Here is a 16,795-nt window from a genome sequence, read left to right on the forward strand (position 1 = left end):
CCATGCATCCGCCCCTCTGTCTGTGCGTCCATCTATCTGTATGTCCATCCGTCGGTCCGTCTATCTAGCGAACACTCTAAGTACAGCCATTTCACATCTTTTCATCATGTATTCATCATATACAAGTGATTCATCATATACAAGTATTCATCATATACAAGCCATTTAGCGGACATTCTAAGGACCGCTCTTTGGGTATGTGCCACTGGTGGCTATATACACCATCAGAGGATGGACAGACTCACACCCTAAGGAACGTCACCCCTGAAACATCATCGCAATGCATCAACCACACCTATGAGCTTTCCTCCTTACTCGGTGGTGTTGGTATGGATTCCTTCTATTCCCCTGAGACTCTCCCACAAGCTTTCTTCGAGGTACCATGGTTTCTATGGCGTTATACGCCAAGCATCCCCTGTCAACTACCTCATAGAACCGCTGGACGCATCTCCGGACAAGTTTCGTCGGGGACAAGAAATTGTACACGTCTCTCAGCTCAACCGGTACCATGACCCTTGTGTGTACACTTGTCCTTAGGTCGCCAGAATGGCTCCTTGGTTGCCCGGGGATAATTGTAACGAGGGCAGTGGACACGGAGCTCGAGTGGAGAAAGAAGGAGACGGGCTGTGATCACAGGCTTGATCCAGTTAGCCCTTGCACTAAATAAATATCTCGTTCACCGAGTTAACTCCTGCTTGTTCAACTCCCCCGTTTCACTTAAAAAGTTGCACCTTCGGCTGTAACTACTAACCATGAACCTTTCTATTTTGAATGAATAATAATAAACTGAACTTAACTGAACAGCTAGAAGAGGCCTGAAATTTAAAAAATAGGCAGTGCATAAGTGTTGCTTCTTAGTATAAATGCCAAAGTTTACACCTACCAAAAGACAAATTTTACTGACGTTTCGCCACTTGATACAGGAGCCTTGTTCAAAATAAAAGCCATAGGAAAGGCACAGCATATTTAGGTACGCCTAAGTATGTGACATAAGCACTGAGAGTACATTGTTGAAAGCGTCTTATTACTCCTGTTCTGTGTATGTGCAGGGATTCGAGGTGCAGGAACCATGCAACCTTTTCTTTGGCTAAAACACGTGCACTTGACCAGTCAATTTGGTGCCTTGTAGATTTTACATGTTTAGCGACGGCATTAGAGGTTATACGTTGTTTCGTGATGCCATATTCGTGATGTTTAGCCCTTTTGTCATGGTCTCACCGATGTATTGCAATATCTAAACACTTTTAGGTGTTCTAAAAGTGTTAAAGGAATGTGGTAATGGGCTCAGTTTTACGCGTGAATTGCCGGTCCGAAATGAGTTGCAATTTTCAGATTTAATATTATTTTTTGCACCGTGAGATCACCTTTGTCGGGAGTATTGTTCTAGTGCCGATAAGCCGTTGCTTGCTTTTTCATCTAACTCAAAAATTGTGAAAAGGGGCATAAGTGTTGCATGCATTCAGTCTTCATTGTTCAAAACCTGTCGCCACAAAATGCAACAGAGCTTCGCAAAGCAGGTTTCACGACTTAAGGAAGCAGGTTACCCTGAATGGTCATCACGAGGGCCTGCGAAAAAGTGGCAAAGAAAGTAAAGGGTGTGCAGAAGGAAAACAGAAGTTAATCATTCCACAACTATAAATATAGCCGTGATTCCTTAGGTGCTTAGGTTGTCGCATGAGCTTAAATATGTGAGCAGTAGATACAAAGTTAATGTTGTTTTCAGCGTTGGCTAGAAATTGTGGCAAGTTGGTCCAGCTGAGCAAAAGGAAATTAAACGAAGAAAATTGCGACAAGAGGAACAAATGCACTATAGAACATAAGAGTAAATTCATTGATTGTCGAACCAATGCAGCATACAAGATACCATGTTCTTGCAACAAGGTTAACATTGGGAAAACTAGTTGATGCATGAAAATAAGAGTCCAGGAGCGTGCGCTTAATGTGAAAAAAATGGCACAGGTTCTCATTTGGGCATTCATTGTCACAGAAATGGGTGTGATCCTTATTTTGATAAGACTAAAATTTTGCATTGCCACAGGGACCAACGGTTCCGAGAAATCATGGAAGCTTTTTATATGTCACTGGAAGGTGATAATTGCATGAGCCAGCCTTCTATAACACTATCAGGTGCAGAAGTTTCATATCCCACAGATATTTTGCACGTTTCATTAGCCACATAGCGATTTATAGAGTTTTGTCACTTTGAGCTTGTGCGATGGTTCTTTTCTTGTCTTTGCTTTTTTCAGATGTCATATATTCAGCTCCTTTTAGGAATAAACTTTAGTTGCGAGTCAGCGCTATAGTTAGTCTTTTCTTTACCATCCCTGTTTTCGTTGCGCTAATATTTATTTAAGATGCTTCCGCAAGGTAAGCTTCGAGATGGCGGAACTTGATGGAACCGGTGAAGATGACGACGACGAGCGCATAAACTCGTTTCGGGAGTTGTCGTCCGGCTTCCCAGCAGCAGTTCCACACGAAGTGTCTGCGGACAACTTCGTGAAAAGGGACTGCAATGTCCAGGCTGACAGCTCATGTGATGAGGAGGATCGTCTGGACGAGGCGCTGGCTACAGGCGCATACTCCACCACTGAAGTAGCAGCAGCATTCGGCATCATTCGCCGTTGTATCGGCCACATGAAGGGAACCGGGCTGTCACACCTTGACAGCCTTGATAAACTCGAAACTAGCGTCTTCAACATTTAAAAAAGCGAAGAAGCAGGCCAAGATTAGCAATTTTTTTCATGCAAATAAATCATTCTGTTGCGGCGTGTGTGCAGAATTCGTTGTCATTCTTGAATGCGCCTATTGTAGCTGATAATCGGCTACGTGTAAGCTCTTGGGGCCTCTATTTTTTTATATTGAAATTTTCATATATCGAACAAATTCGCGATCTCCTTCGAGTTCGATATACAGTGAAACCTCGTTAAACCGTAGTTGGCCAGAGCTTAGAAAAAGTACGTACTAAACAGTAGTACTGCTTAACCGAAATAGCGTCAGGTCGCTCACTTACCTGTCAAAAAAAGAAACCTTCAGGGAGTGCGATGAAAGAACAAAAAAAGTGCAGTAATTTATAAACATAGCGTGACAGTCTGTAATCTTCATTTGACGACGCAGCGGCCTAGGAGCAACGACAGCAGCCTCAAACTCGCTTATTCTGTGAGCCAGCTTTTCCGCCAGCCCCCTCTTCTCGACAAATACCCGCATGACGCTGACGCAATGCGCAGCTTCGGCCACTGTCAAACCTGGATCACCCATGTTGTTGCTTTCCATGTCGTCCTCATCACTATCATTTGGCGACACTTCGACAACCGAGTAGGCTTCGCCGACTTTCCAATCACGAGGAGCGGGGTTTTGTCGGTTCCAGTCATGTTTACGCAAAACGTCACTGATATTCTGTCTTTTGCATGCTTGCCGCCGGTGCACGTCTCGCCTTTGAACGTGAGCGTTTTGTCTGGTCGCAGCTTAAAGAGTAGCGCCGATTCATCCATATTAATGATGTGATCAGGTGCGTAGTCTTCCTAGATGTTCTTCAGCTGACCATTTTGCCACTGCTCCGCGCCATCCACGTCAGCAGCAGCACCTTCTCCCGAAACAGTCCTCGTGGTAATGCCGTGCCTCGCCTTAAATCTGGCCAGCCAGCCATTGCTGCACACGAAGTTGTCATGGTTGAGCCGCGAGGAAAACCAGGGCCTTCTCCATGAGCAGGGGTCTGCTGAGAGGCAGATTTTTTGACCATGGAGCTTTTAGCAACTTCACCAGCGCCTCCTCTGCATTCGAAAACGCCGTACCGCATAGCCGGCACCTTTTCGCAGTTGCAGCAGCACTGCCGAGCAACTTCTCTCCGGAATTCCTAATTCCACACACCATGGTTAACGGCAGGTCCTTTTCGCGTGCCAGCGCCAATTTTTTCGTGCGACTTTTAATAGCACGAATTATGTCTAATTTCTCCTCTATTTTCAGCACTTGATGCTTTTGTCCCAGCTTCGGCATGACGCAAGTACGAAGCAGCACAAGCACACATACACAACACGTGAAAAACGACACGAGAGCTGTACAGCACGGATCAACCAGAGAACACCTATGCACGGCGCCAAAGGAACAAAGAAAGCAAAGCAAGCTCACACCGTGTTTGCGTGTTTGTGCAAAGCGCCATTGCGTGGACAACACCAGAAGCCTAGCCAGCCGAGTGCTTCTTGTTGCAGAAAAATCCAACAGATGGCGCTCACCAACACAGCTGCCGTCCTATAACAGTGACATCAGTGGTCTACAGGCTGGCGATGCAGATTATAAAGGAAAGACTGCAGGCGTGGATAGAGGATGAGGGGGTGCTGGGGGAACTACAGAATGGGTTTCGGAAACACAGGAGGTTGGAAGACAATCTGTTCTCACTGACGCAGTGCATCGAAATAGCAGAAAAGGAACACAGGCCCCTGTGGCTAGCATTTTTGGATATCAAGGGAGCGTACGATAGCGTGGTTCAAGAGGAATTGTGGGGAATACTGGACACACTAGGCGTGGAACATGTAGTCACTAATCTTTTAAAGGGTATCTATAAAGGTAACAAGGTAGTTATAAAGTGGGAAAAGCAGGTATCCAAGCCTGCAGAGGTAAAACGGGGGCTTAGGCAGGGGTGCCCCCTGTCACCCTTATTATTCATGATGTACCTACAAGGATTAGAGGCAAAATTAGAGGGAAGTGGACTGGGCTTCGACCTCTCTTTAGTCAAACAAGGAAAACTTATTGATCAGGCACTACCAGCATTAATGTACGCAGATGATATAGTGCTAATTGCCAACAACAAGGAAGATTTGCAGACATTGATGGACATCTGCGGTAATGAGGGAGATAGGTTAGATTTTAGATTCGGTAAGGAAAAATCAGCAGTCATAATTTTCAATGACAACGAAGGTAGTGAGCTTAGAATACAGGAGGTCACGCTAGAGATAACAGATAAATACAAATATCTGGGCGTATGGATAAGCAATGGGACCGAGTATCTGAGGGAACACGAAATATACGTGACGACTAAAGGTAGCAGGAATGCAGCAGTCATGAAAAATAGGGCACTGTGGAATTACAATAGGTATGATGTTGTCAGAGGAATATGGAAAGGGGTCATGGTTCCTGGGCTGACGTTCGGCAATGCGGTCTTGTGCATGAGATCAGAAGTTCAAGCAAGATTAGAAATTAAGCAACGTGGAATAGGTAGGCTTGCTTTGGGAGCTCACGGGAATACGCCAAATCAGGGAGTACAAGGTGATATGGGATGGACATCATTTGAGGGCAGGGAAGCTAGCAGCAAGATAAAATTTGAGAAGCGATTGAGAGAAATGGGGGAAGAGCGTTGGGCTAGGAAGGTTTTCAGCTACTTGTACATGAAGAATGTCGATACAAAATGGAGGAAGCGAACCAGGAAGTTGACTGGGAAATACTTAGAAAACTGCAGGTGACCAAACCAAAAATAACTATCGGTTAAGAAGAAAGTGAAGGAAACGGAGACTGACATGTGGAGAATGGGCATGATAAAGAAGTCCGCACTAGAGATCTATCGAACGTTTAAGCAGGAAATTGCCAAGGAAAGGATCTATGATAATACTCTGGGTAGTTCTTTACTGTTTGAGGCCAGAACGGGATTACTGCGAACCAAGACATATCGGGCCAAATACGAAGGGGTAGACACAGTATGCAGTGCGTGTGGAGAGGAAGAAGAAACTGCCGAACACTTGATAATGTTCTGTAAAGGGCTTCACCCTATAGTTCAGGATGATGGCGCAGAGTTTTTCAAAGCACTGGGGTTTAGGGACCGGGAGGGCAAAATAAACTTTAAGTGGGTAGACTTAACTAGAAGGAGGTTATCTGATTGGTAGCTAAAGTCAAGGCACGAGTGAAAATTAAACTCTTCACTGCAAAGTACGAATCCTCAAACTCTTTTTTTTAAGGAAAAAAAAATATAGTTTTTGGTTCATTAGGTATTACGGCATGGTGGCGCTAGCCACCGCCCGATCTAAAGGGTACAGCCATATCCATCCATCCATCCATCCAGCCATCATCATCAACACAAACAAGCGAGGCGTGTTTCGATCTCTGGGGCTTGCTGTTCTGTCGGTAGGCCCAGTGGGGGACGACATGCCGCGACGAGTGCGCAACGAAAATTGGAAAAACTACTTATTAACCGATAGATACGCGATAAGCTAGTATGGCTTATGCAGATACAAAATGCATTATGTTCAATGGCTGCCGAGTCGGGGAGTTGACCTCACTACTTTTAAAATAAAACTACTGTTTACGTGGGTACGGTTTAACGAGGTTTCGCTGTATCCGTGTTTGACTCTATTGTAGACTGAGATCAATTTAGAAAACTTCGCGTGCTGATAGAGGGCACCTCCATTTCAGACTATGATACATGGGTCGCAGAAGTACAAAAAAAGCTCTGAAATTAGCGACTAAACAAGCACCAACTGAGCACAGAAACGATCCGGTCGATACTCGTTTGATGCGCTTATGGGAGGCTTATCAGAGTATTGAAAGACGCTAGCTTAGGCAAAAGCACAACCGCACATTGCGGCATCACATGTCGATGACTCTCAACCTCATCACAGAGCACGCAAATAATCTTGTCTCTCAACAATGGATGCAGTTATGCAATTGGCTCGATGAAAGCCTTCACCTTAAGAAAACGTGGTCTTTTCTACGTCACTTGTTAGAACAATGAAAATCGAAGGCTGAAACTAGCAAACTTATAACACGGCTAGTTCACCTAACGAAGAAGTGTGGACAAGATATATTACTAACCCTAATTAAAACCTACTTTCCGCAGCACGCGACCGAGTCCATGTCGGAATATGGGGGCCTTCCAAACCAAGATTTAGACCGTCCCATAATGTAGGCAGAGGTTGCGCTGCATTACATCAGCTGCGCATCACCTCAACTCCAGGACCTGATTGCGCCACAATAAATCGCTATGCAACCTGGACGCAGGCTCAGCCAAGGTTCTCGCTGAGTATTTTAACCAGCACTGGGAACAAGGCACACAGCCTCCCCAGCGGAAACATGCCAAAGTGACATTCATCACAAAGCCAGGCAAACAACTTGACCTAGCTAACTTGTGCCCTATATCCCTTACTTTGTGTGCAGGCAAACTTATGGAGCTTCTCAGCCTCAATCACCATAACAGATTTATGAAGCCAAATCACCTGTTCCCTTCTACAATGTTTGGATTCGGGGCAGGGCTCTCCACCCAAGATGTGATGCTCCAGCTCAAAGAGGAGGTACTAAATCGCGACTTCCCACATCTTACAAAAGAAATATTGGCACTTGACTAAAGCATTCAACAATGTCCGGCATGCGGCTGTTCTTAAGTACCTCAGTGAGCTCAACATGGCTTCTTGCACTTACAGATATGTTTTGGCCTTTTTAACGAAGAGAACTGTCGAGATACACTTAGTATCTGTTAAATCTCTTACCTTCACCCTCGGAAGTAGGGTGAAGGTAGGAGGGGCCGTCCTCTCTCCTTTCTTCTTTAATATAACTCTGACTCTTCTTGCGCGAAATCAGCTATCATACTAGCCCTAGAATACTCACTGTACGCCGATGACATCACACTTTGGACCATTATGGGCAACTGTGGCACAATCGAATGCACCCTCCAGACAGCAACACTAACAGTACAAGAATATGCATAGAGCATTGGCCGCAGTGTCTCAGCTCCTAAATTTGAGCTTCTCATTCCTCCCAGAGACCCTTCCCCTTCAGAAATATCCATATCTTTGGGTGATGAACTCATCCCTCAGGTAAGCAATATCAGAGTTCTAGGCCTCCACATTTCCAATAACGGCTCCAATTCCATAGCCATAAGTACTATACGGCGCTCGGTGCAGAATATATTCGCCCTCATAAAGAGCATTTCTAATCGCCACAGTGGCATGCGTGAAGTGGACACGCGCCGTCTGGTCCAAACATTCTGCCTTTGTAAAATTACTATTTCTCTCCTTGACCTGCCCCTTTCATCTCTAGAGAGGGATCAGATAGATCGTCTCATTCACACAGCATATAAAACTGCTTTGCACCTGCCTAAGAGCACCTCTACGAGCAATCTTCTCCAGTTGGGGGTGCATTACACAATTGATGAACTAATGGAAGCGCACCTCATCAGCCACAACGCCCGTCTTTTGCAAACGAAACAGGAAGGCTGCTCCTTCAGCACCTCAAAATCAACCTCACAAAATGCACCACCTCCACAAAAGCACCTCCAGAACGCATTAGCGACAGTCTCTTAATACCGTCATTGCCTAAAAGTACCCAACCCATCCATAATCACAACTAGCAGATAGCCAGGGCTAGATGGCTTCATAAGCTCTACGCATCTTCGACTCCGGTCGCTTATTTCGACGCCGCAGAATACTCCAATTGTCCAGCCTCTGGGGTGACGGTATTGGACAGTGCCCAGAAATTTCTTTGTAGCGCCTCTTTCGACCGAGTGACTCAACCAGTCGAGGTGGAAGAAGCAGCGATTGCGTTAGCAACTGCTCACACCCAGGCGGAGTATATCTTCTCAGACTCAAAAAAGGCCATTCGTAATTTTGCTATGCGTCGAATTCATGCACCCGGCTACCGTATTTTACAATTTTTCCCCCTCAAGGAATAATCACCATTTTGTGAGTTCCCGCGCATTGTGGACATCCTGGGAATACAGCCGTCTATGAGCAAGCCCGAGCACTCGTCAACCGAGCAGTGGACGGTGTGCCTTCCTTTCACAGTGCGCGAGAGTGCCTTTTCACCTACCATGAGATTACTTTACATTACTGTAATTCCCACATGGTCTACCCACCAGCCCATAAATCACTGTCCCAGGCTGAGCAAATCGTTTGGCACTGACTCCAAACGGGCACCTTGATTTCCGCCTTCATGTATTCTAAAATTCACCCGCATCACACCTTACCTCATTCTGGTCTCTGCTCGAGACCGCGAATCAACTTTCATCATACATATAGAACTTGTCCAAACAAGCCGAATCCCCCTTTTGCGGGGGCTGAGCAACAGGAGCGATGGGAGGCTGCTCTGCGCAGCTCACGATCGGACGACCGACTCCGGATCGTACGCTGGGGCATAGGGGTCGCCGAAGCGCACGGACTTTCGACAACCTAGAGCGGCCTGAGGGCTCATCGTCTTCTTGTTCCTTGACCCTATCGCCCTCCCTCAGCTGACCCATTTTTGGCGTCATTAAAGCTGTTTCCTCCTCCTTTGGCTGCTGACCCGCCGGTCGCGCGATCGAGTTCCGGCTGCGGCGGCTGCATTTCTGATGGAGGCGGAAATCTTGTAGGCCTGTGTGCTCATATTACGGTATTAGGGGTGCACGTTAAAGAACCCCAGGTGGTCGAAATTTCCGGAGCCCTCTGCTACGGTGTCTCTCATAATCATATGGTGGTTTTGGGACATTAAACTCCACATATCAATCAATGGGTGTACGTTGAAGAGCCCCAGGTGGTTGATATGTCTGGAGCCCTCCACTACGGCGTCTTTCATAATCGTATGGTAGTTCTGGGATGTTAAACTCCACGCGTTGATCGATGCGGAGCTGCGTCTTCTCCCAGTGAAGGAAGAGGGGAGCGTAGTTTCGCTTAGCCACCTGCTGTCTTTCTCTGTACAAGGAGAGGGTGCAGCACGGCTTCAAAAAGCCATGCACTGAGACGCAATGCGCATGTGGGGCCAGGTCTCAGGTTTCCTAGCAGCTTTGGTTGCGTTGCTGCATGATCACAGGCTCCTTCAGATTTTAAGCTGCAGTTACTTTCAACTCGTGTGTTTGCTTACTGGTGTTTTGAAACATTAAACAGCCAGCTTGCTCACTTCCTGTCTCAAAGGTTTTATTTTGCCCAGATATTAATATTTTTTCATATTCACCGCACGTGCTGAGTACATTTCGAGCTCATGTGGTAAATATGTTTACTTGATTTATATGAGCGCCTGATTTTTTTGTTACTCAAGGGCTTGTTTACTGTGTACAGAGTTTTCCAAGCAGATGCAATGGTCATGCAATTTGCTTTTAATCATCTTGGAAAACATGGAAAAGTCAGGGAATTTGGAAAAGTCAAATTGGTAGACACCCTGGTGTTGGCAAAGAAGCCCGTAAGGTATCTGTCGATCTCATAAGGCTGTTTTTTTTTGGGGGGGGGGGGGGGGGAGTGAATTCCGAGTGTCAGATTTCTGTTTGCCATTTTGTTTAATATTAAAATGGGTTTGTCATGTTTCCGCCAACCCGCGTCTCTCTCCCAACTCCATCCACTGCAAGCATTTCCGAGATAAATTCGTGACATGAATTGGCGAACCAGCTAAAAAATTTCCCTTTTCTGGCCCAGTGACTTAATCGTCGGGGGTTGCAAGGATGAATTGGGAGAAGATATTAAGAGCTATTAGGGAGAGAAAGCTCGATAAGGACGAGAGCATAAAGTTCATTTAACAGGAGAGAGAATGGCTTAAATAGGAGTTAGAGGCAAGACTCGCTGAACTTGAAGTAAAACATACGTTAACGCTCGAAGCTTATGCTCGAGAAAAACAGGAGCTTGAGTACAAACAGCAGCTGTCACTAGCCAAAAGGGGCACTAGAGGGATGAGAAAAGTCGTATAGAGGTTTCATCGGGAGAATTCAGTGTGCCCGATTTTCAGAGTTCCATTGCCAGTGAGCAAAAGGGTAGAGAGCACGTCGGTTGTGCTAAGGAGACGAACCTTCTAAGTGGAAAGCGGAAGGGAAAGAGCCCAAACGTTGGCGATAGTAGTAGCTAGGCAACAGATGCCATTGTTGTTGAAGAGGTCACGGAGAGAGAGAAAGCGACGCCTACAGACAACAAAGAGGTTGGGAATAATGCTTTGTTGCTGGATATTGAAAAAAGCACGCCTTTATGCGAGACAAAACACTAGAAAGCAGTATGATGAATGTCTCGGAAGCTTGTGGTGAAACTCAAAAATTAAAAGGAATGCGGACAGCTCGAAAGGTACTGAAAAGTCGAGGCATTTACCAGGACCCAAGAAAGGTTGCTGATCGACCCACAAGAACAAAAGGAAAGAATGCTGTGAGAACGCCTAAAGTAGATTTTCTGTATTTGGAAGCAGAAAAAGTTGTGAAGGATAGGACGCAGCCTAGGAAGGTTGAAGAGGTGTGGTCGGAACATTAACAGTGGGATGAGCTGTAGCGAGCATGCGAGACAGGGGATAGCGAGTAGGGGCAGGAAAAAGCTCAAAAGACGCGAATGTGAAGAAGCGGAGACTTAAGCCTCTTGTATTTGATTGCTGAATCCTTTAGTGGAAAATAGATTATGGACTGTGGAATACGTTATGAGCGACTTGATAGATCACCTTAGGCTGAGTTGAGCTCTTTATAATAGTAGATTTTGTGCCGCTATTCGAAATTGTACACATGTTTGGAATATTGAGTGGTTAGTATTGTGTGCAGTTATTCTTGTGAGTGTAGCCATATCGTGTTAGATGAGGAACTGATGAACGTATGAACAGTCGAGTGAAGTGCATGTTGGTGAAAGTGTGTTGATAGTGTGATATTGTACTAAATGAATATCGAAGAAAACGTGCGGCGATGGAAGCTGACACATCAACCTGCGCACGTTAGGCCACAAGTTATTGCACCGACAGAACAGAAGGTCGAAATCACAGGAAGAAAAAACAATAGTAGTTTTTTGAGAGAAAAAAAAAACCCTCGTAAAATGGGGGTGCAATGTCATAAGTGAGAGGGCACGAGGCACGCGCCGAGTGCTGAAATGCGGCGCACGTACGCGAGATCCCGATGGTGGGCAGACGCGCCACGTTCACGTACGAGATTGGTCGGAAAAAGGCTCGTGTCACGGGACCCGATCTGTGATGGAAAGTCACGGAGGACGAGCTGGCACTGTGCTGTGGAGCTTCGAACTGCGAAGGTCAAAAAGGTCAGCCTGGCTACAACGGCGGAAGCAGTACAGCCGTCCGTTTCTGAAGGATGTCGTTGAAGAAGCCCAGGAAGTAGCTGTTGATCTCGCAAGACATGAGGGAGACTGCCCGGACTAGCTGCAACCTTGCACAGCAGTTACTGGGGGACTACAGCTGTTCCACTTCGAGCCAAAATGGATGTGTCCCATGTATATTAACTCTATTCCCACACCAGTCATTGGAGAGTGTTGTAAATGAGGCCATGGACGAGGAAGTGGACAGAAGATGATGGATAAGACTGGGACACTGGCAATGAAAATCAGGAGCTTGTTTAGTGGCGTCTTTCAGGACGGTACCCACTTCGTCGTAGCTCCATAAGTGGCATAGAAACAGTAAGAATGTTCTACTATAGCGGGAGGGCATGAGAGTAGCCACCGAAACGCCATAGTGCCTAGGGAGAGATTAAGGCTTAGGACTGAACCTGACTTGGATCAGTGTTAGTTAACGGTATCGTTGTATAGCCGATTATTCTGTACATGTTTCTTTTGGAGAGTGAATTCTGAGTGTCAGGTTACTGTTTGCCATTTTTATTGTTATTAAAATGGGTTTGCCGTGTTACCGATGGCTCACGTCTCTCTCCCTACTTCATCCACTGCAAGCGCTTTTGATATAAATTCGTGATAAGCTACTTAACAATTTGTAGCACCTTGACGGAATGGACACTCCAAAGCACATGTACTGGGTCAACAGCTTCCAATAATGAAAAAAAAAAAAAAAGCAAGTGCGCATCTTCTGTCAACGTTTGGAATAAGCACGTTTTTTCACAATAGGAAAATTGGGAATATGCAATTTGAAAGAGATTTCCATGAATGGTGTACTACATTAAGTTGTTTCCAGCTTTCTAATAATTTTTAATGGCATATTTTCTTTGCAGGGTCATTGACGGCTTGGACACCCTGGAAGAACTCGAAAAGGTGCCGGTGAACCCAAAGTATCGGCCTCTTCGAGATATCAAGTTAAACTCTGTAACTATTCATGCTAATCCATTTGCCGAGTAGGTTTCAATAAACAGCACTGTGACAGATTCTAAGAGGTGGTCTTATTTGGAAACTTGATGGTTTTTTGAAAATACAAACATCTGTATCACGATGTTCAGTCATTCATTTCAAGTTTAGAGAGGAGTGCTACAGCTTTATTTGTCACTATTCTAGACAACATTTTCATGGCTATATTATAAGAGTTATGTGTGGTAACTGCTGAATTTTCAGCCCACATGTGAAAAGTCGGGAAGTTTTACCTTTTTTTTTTTCTCTTTGTACGGCTCACATGTATATGTATCTGCAATGCACAGCTTATGAGCCGAGGAAAAAGTGGCATGGAAGTTAACTATCTTTTTGAATGCAATCATGGGTCATAGCGAGCATTACTTGAGCAATTGAGAGAGCCTGAAGAACTCTGCAGGGTTTTGTGCTTAAGGCGACTATTTGACAGTAGCTGTTTGACCTCCATACTATTTATACCATTGTATAAATAAAATTTCTTTGAAAACCTCTTGTGTTTGTTAGCATCAAGTCAAGCTAACAACATGACTTGATGGCAAAAGCCAGTGTGCATTTTCATGAAGATTCGCTGTGACGTTTTACTTTTGTTCTGGGTTCACTTCTTTCATGCTTGATTTGCCCTTAATAACTTCGGTTTGCCTTATACACTAAGCTTACGTGCGTTGTTTTCTAGTTGTTTTATTCTTGTTAAGTTGCTTTAATTTGTATTTTTAGTTTTATTAATTCATTCAGCACCATTTTAATGCAGTGAGGCATGCTTGAATTGATATTTGGTGTATTATATGATGCAAACCGAGTATTCGCAGCACTAATGTCGCCAAAAGACGGTCTCTTGTCGTGTTCCAAAAGACGTATAAGGCTTTGACCTTGATTATTCGATTGTGCACAGCACAAAATGCGTGGTTCATGTGAACATTTGAAATGAGTTTGAAGGTAATCTTTTGCTCCACTTTTTCGAACAGTGAATCAGTTGCAAATGATGGTTAATGACAAATTACGGTTTGTCAGTGGCCGCCAGCGTAACCGCACGCGCAATGATACTTTGTCAACAGCCGCCGAAGAGCTGGCATCGGCGGCCAAAATCCATTCCGATTGTCAACCATGCGTGCGTTAATTTTCTTCAAATGCCCTTCAAAACTATTTTTTTTGCCTTTAGTTTCAAATTTCAGCGCAGAAAAGTTAACTTTTGAGGTGTTCGATTGTAGCATGCATCTCTGATTGTGGAGTCGGCCCGTCGCTGCAAAACTGTTCATTGTGTCGTTTTGTTCGCAGACGTCATTCGATAGAACCTATAGCAATATACAGCCTTACTGCAATAGTGCAATATTGCTCAGCGCGTGCGAATAAGTCTGCGGCACGCCTTCCGCGCCGAAACGTTGCATCGTATTAGCCTATCTCCTGCAGAGTGGCTTCACCGCACAGCCGTCGAACACATATAATGGTGGATCTATGCGCAATCATGCCACCTTAGGGAGCATTTACAGTAACTCTAACCTGCGCCAACCAGCTCCAGCTAGAAATCACTGTGCCATACTGCTCCAAAGTTTCTTTTTTGTCTGATGTGCGCTATTGCTGCATCACGACTCACAAGGTAGTTTTGGAAGCGAAAGTAATTACAGCATCTATATAAGTGCATATTACGTGCTGGTGGCCATTCTGTACGCTCGCACTGCTGCGTTTGCGTACAGTTGTGCAGCTGCAAGAGCACGGAATCGGCCGGTCAATTATTCCCTCGGCCGCGCCATTGCGGCAGTGCCTTTTCTAGTAACAAAAAAACAAAGGCTATGTGGCGACGACTGATAAGCGCATCAGTGTGGCGTTTCCAATAAAAATCCTCTTGTGTAGTGTACCGCTGCTTTAAACGCACTGCACGACTACCTGGGTGTGCAGGGGCACCTATCGCTGCCGCCTCGATCGTTGTACGGGTCAGCGTGCACCGCTTTGCAGAAATGAAAGTAGCTCGCTGTTGCAGTTGTCGACACGGGCACCGAGGCAGCAACTGTCATAACTACACCGCACGCTTTGACAACCCAAACGCGCCTCATTCTGCTGCCAGAACCGCTAGAGCATTGCTTTCAGAAAGCTCACATCGCGTTATGGTAACTTTCTCACCGCATCTGCACGTGGAAAAAGAGAGAGGGGTTAATTATAGAGGAAGAGATAAACAGGAAGCTATTTTCTGCCTCGTTGCAAGGGCACGGCTCACGCCTTTAGGGATGAGGGGAAGGGGGACGTAAAGATGATAGGAAGAAGAGAGGATAGAAGGAAAAAGTGAATGGCATGGCAAGAGAACGTCATGTCAGCACAGTCAGTAGTGCGAACGGTTTTGCTTTGCACTACCGATTGTGCTGACAAGACGTAAGCCGAGTGAGCGCAAGCGGCTTTGCCCGGTGTGTACGCTAAGTAGGTGAAGCGGTGCATGCAACTGGCCAGCCGACGATCGGCTCCCTGCGACCGTACCGCATCTCAAAAAAAGCTGTGATTGTTTTCGATTAGTATCGGATTGCAGTACACATTTCATAGAGTTAATATACTGACCAGAGGAAAAGCTTCACATAGGGTCCATGTATTAAAACCTATAACCGCTTGGGTGCCGCCATGATGGAACGACACTTATTTTTGGCGTGACATTCACTCGCCCTCGCCACTGTATGCTGCAATAACCACTGTCATTTTTCTGTTTTGTGCGTCTCTGTTGCATTGCAGTAAGAGGCTGTCACATGAGGTCCAGTTTTTCGTTCAATGCAACTCGCCCGGCATGCCGCACTAGCCACACCAGTGCCTCCTCGCTGACCACACTCTCTACGATGATGATGGATTGTGGTTCTGCCCTTTGTAATGGGTAGGCAGCTCTCAGCTGCCTTAACCAGAGAAAAAAGTAAAGAAAGAAAAAAAGGGAGACTTAGAGAAAAGAGAGACAGAGAAAAACAAAATGTGTCACACACACATACACGCACACATACACACACACAAAACGAGTTATCACGTTTGCAACAGCCAGCCAGTGTCTCTTCGCAGACCGGCTACATTGTCTAAACGTCTACATTGTCTGCGCGTCGGCACTGTCTATGCGTTCTGCGCCACCACTGCAGCAATCTCTATTTTGTCACGTAGTGTAGACTGTTCTGGCCACTGCTGTGCTCTTCTCCGTATCTCCTCGGAATCCCAGTGCCAGCGGGAAGATGGTGCCCTCTAGGTGACCCGGGCACAAGTCAGTGCAGCGGAGGACGATGTGTTCTGTGGTCTCCTCTCCAGTGCCGCATATTCGGCATATGGCCCGTGCCACGTATGCAGATGTGTCGAACCTGTGACGGTATGCCAACGTATGCAGCACTCCTGCACGTGCCTCAAAAAGGAGTGCGCTGCCACCGCTGTTATCATAAAGGGGTTCCATGCCAATGTCGGCTTTGTGAGTGCGATATGTGAGCAGTGTGGATTTATCCTCCATGGCACATCGCCACTGCTCTGTCTCCTCCTCACACACCTGCGTCTTCACTGCATGGGCCCACTTGTACATCTTGTCCTCAATCACAGGGTTTGCAGAGAAGCCAAACTTTCTTTTCAGGCTGCCCAGGTGCCTGCACCACTGCGTTTGTGTGCCGGTTAGACTCGCATATCTGAACAGTTGCCTGGGCCACCGTTCGTCGTCCATGAGTCGCAGGCATCTTTCCTAGGTAGCCTTACTTCTTGTTTCGTGGGCTTCAAATGAGGACCATCCCAGGTCACCCTGAATGGCCTCTATGGCGACACGCCCATGGCATCCAAGGGCCATACGGCCCACCTCCCGCTTGCCACGCTCCAGCTATTACCTGGTTGTCACAGTGAGG

The 16,795-nt window shown here is 46.0% G+C and overlaps 1 protein-coding gene across 43 annotated transcripts in view; it reads left to right on the top strand.

Moving 5' to 3' along the window:
- LOC119160740 (peptidyl-prolyl cis-trans isomerase-like 3) overlaps window positions 1-12,997 on the top strand; it is a 96,806-nt gene extending 83,809 nt beyond the window's left edge. For 39 of the 43 annotated variants that reach the window (XR_012887788.1, XM_075881025.1, XM_075881028.1 and 36 more), the window contains one exon: window positions 12,842-12,997. Coding sequence is in view for 39 of the 43 variants with exons in the window: in XM_075881028.1 (XP_075737143.1) it covers window positions 12,842-12,965 (124 nt within the window). In the remaining 4 variants the exon portion in view is untranslated. Of the gene's footprint in view, window positions 1-7,134; window positions 7,269-12,841 lie in introns of all 43 variants that reach the window. The other 4 variants (XR_012887787.1, XR_012887785.1, XR_012887786.1 and 1 more) reach the window with 1 other exon arrangement.
- Window positions 12,998-16,795: the final 3,798 nt, after the last annotated feature.

Source organism: Rhipicephalus microplus, chromosome X (genome assembly GCF_043290135.1).
Source record: "Rhipicephalus microplus isolate Deutch F79 chromosome X, USDA_Rmic, whole genome shotgun sequence".
Lineage (NCBI taxonomy): Eukaryota > Metazoa > Arthropoda > Arachnida > Ixodida > Ixodidae > Rhipicephalus > Rhipicephalus microplus.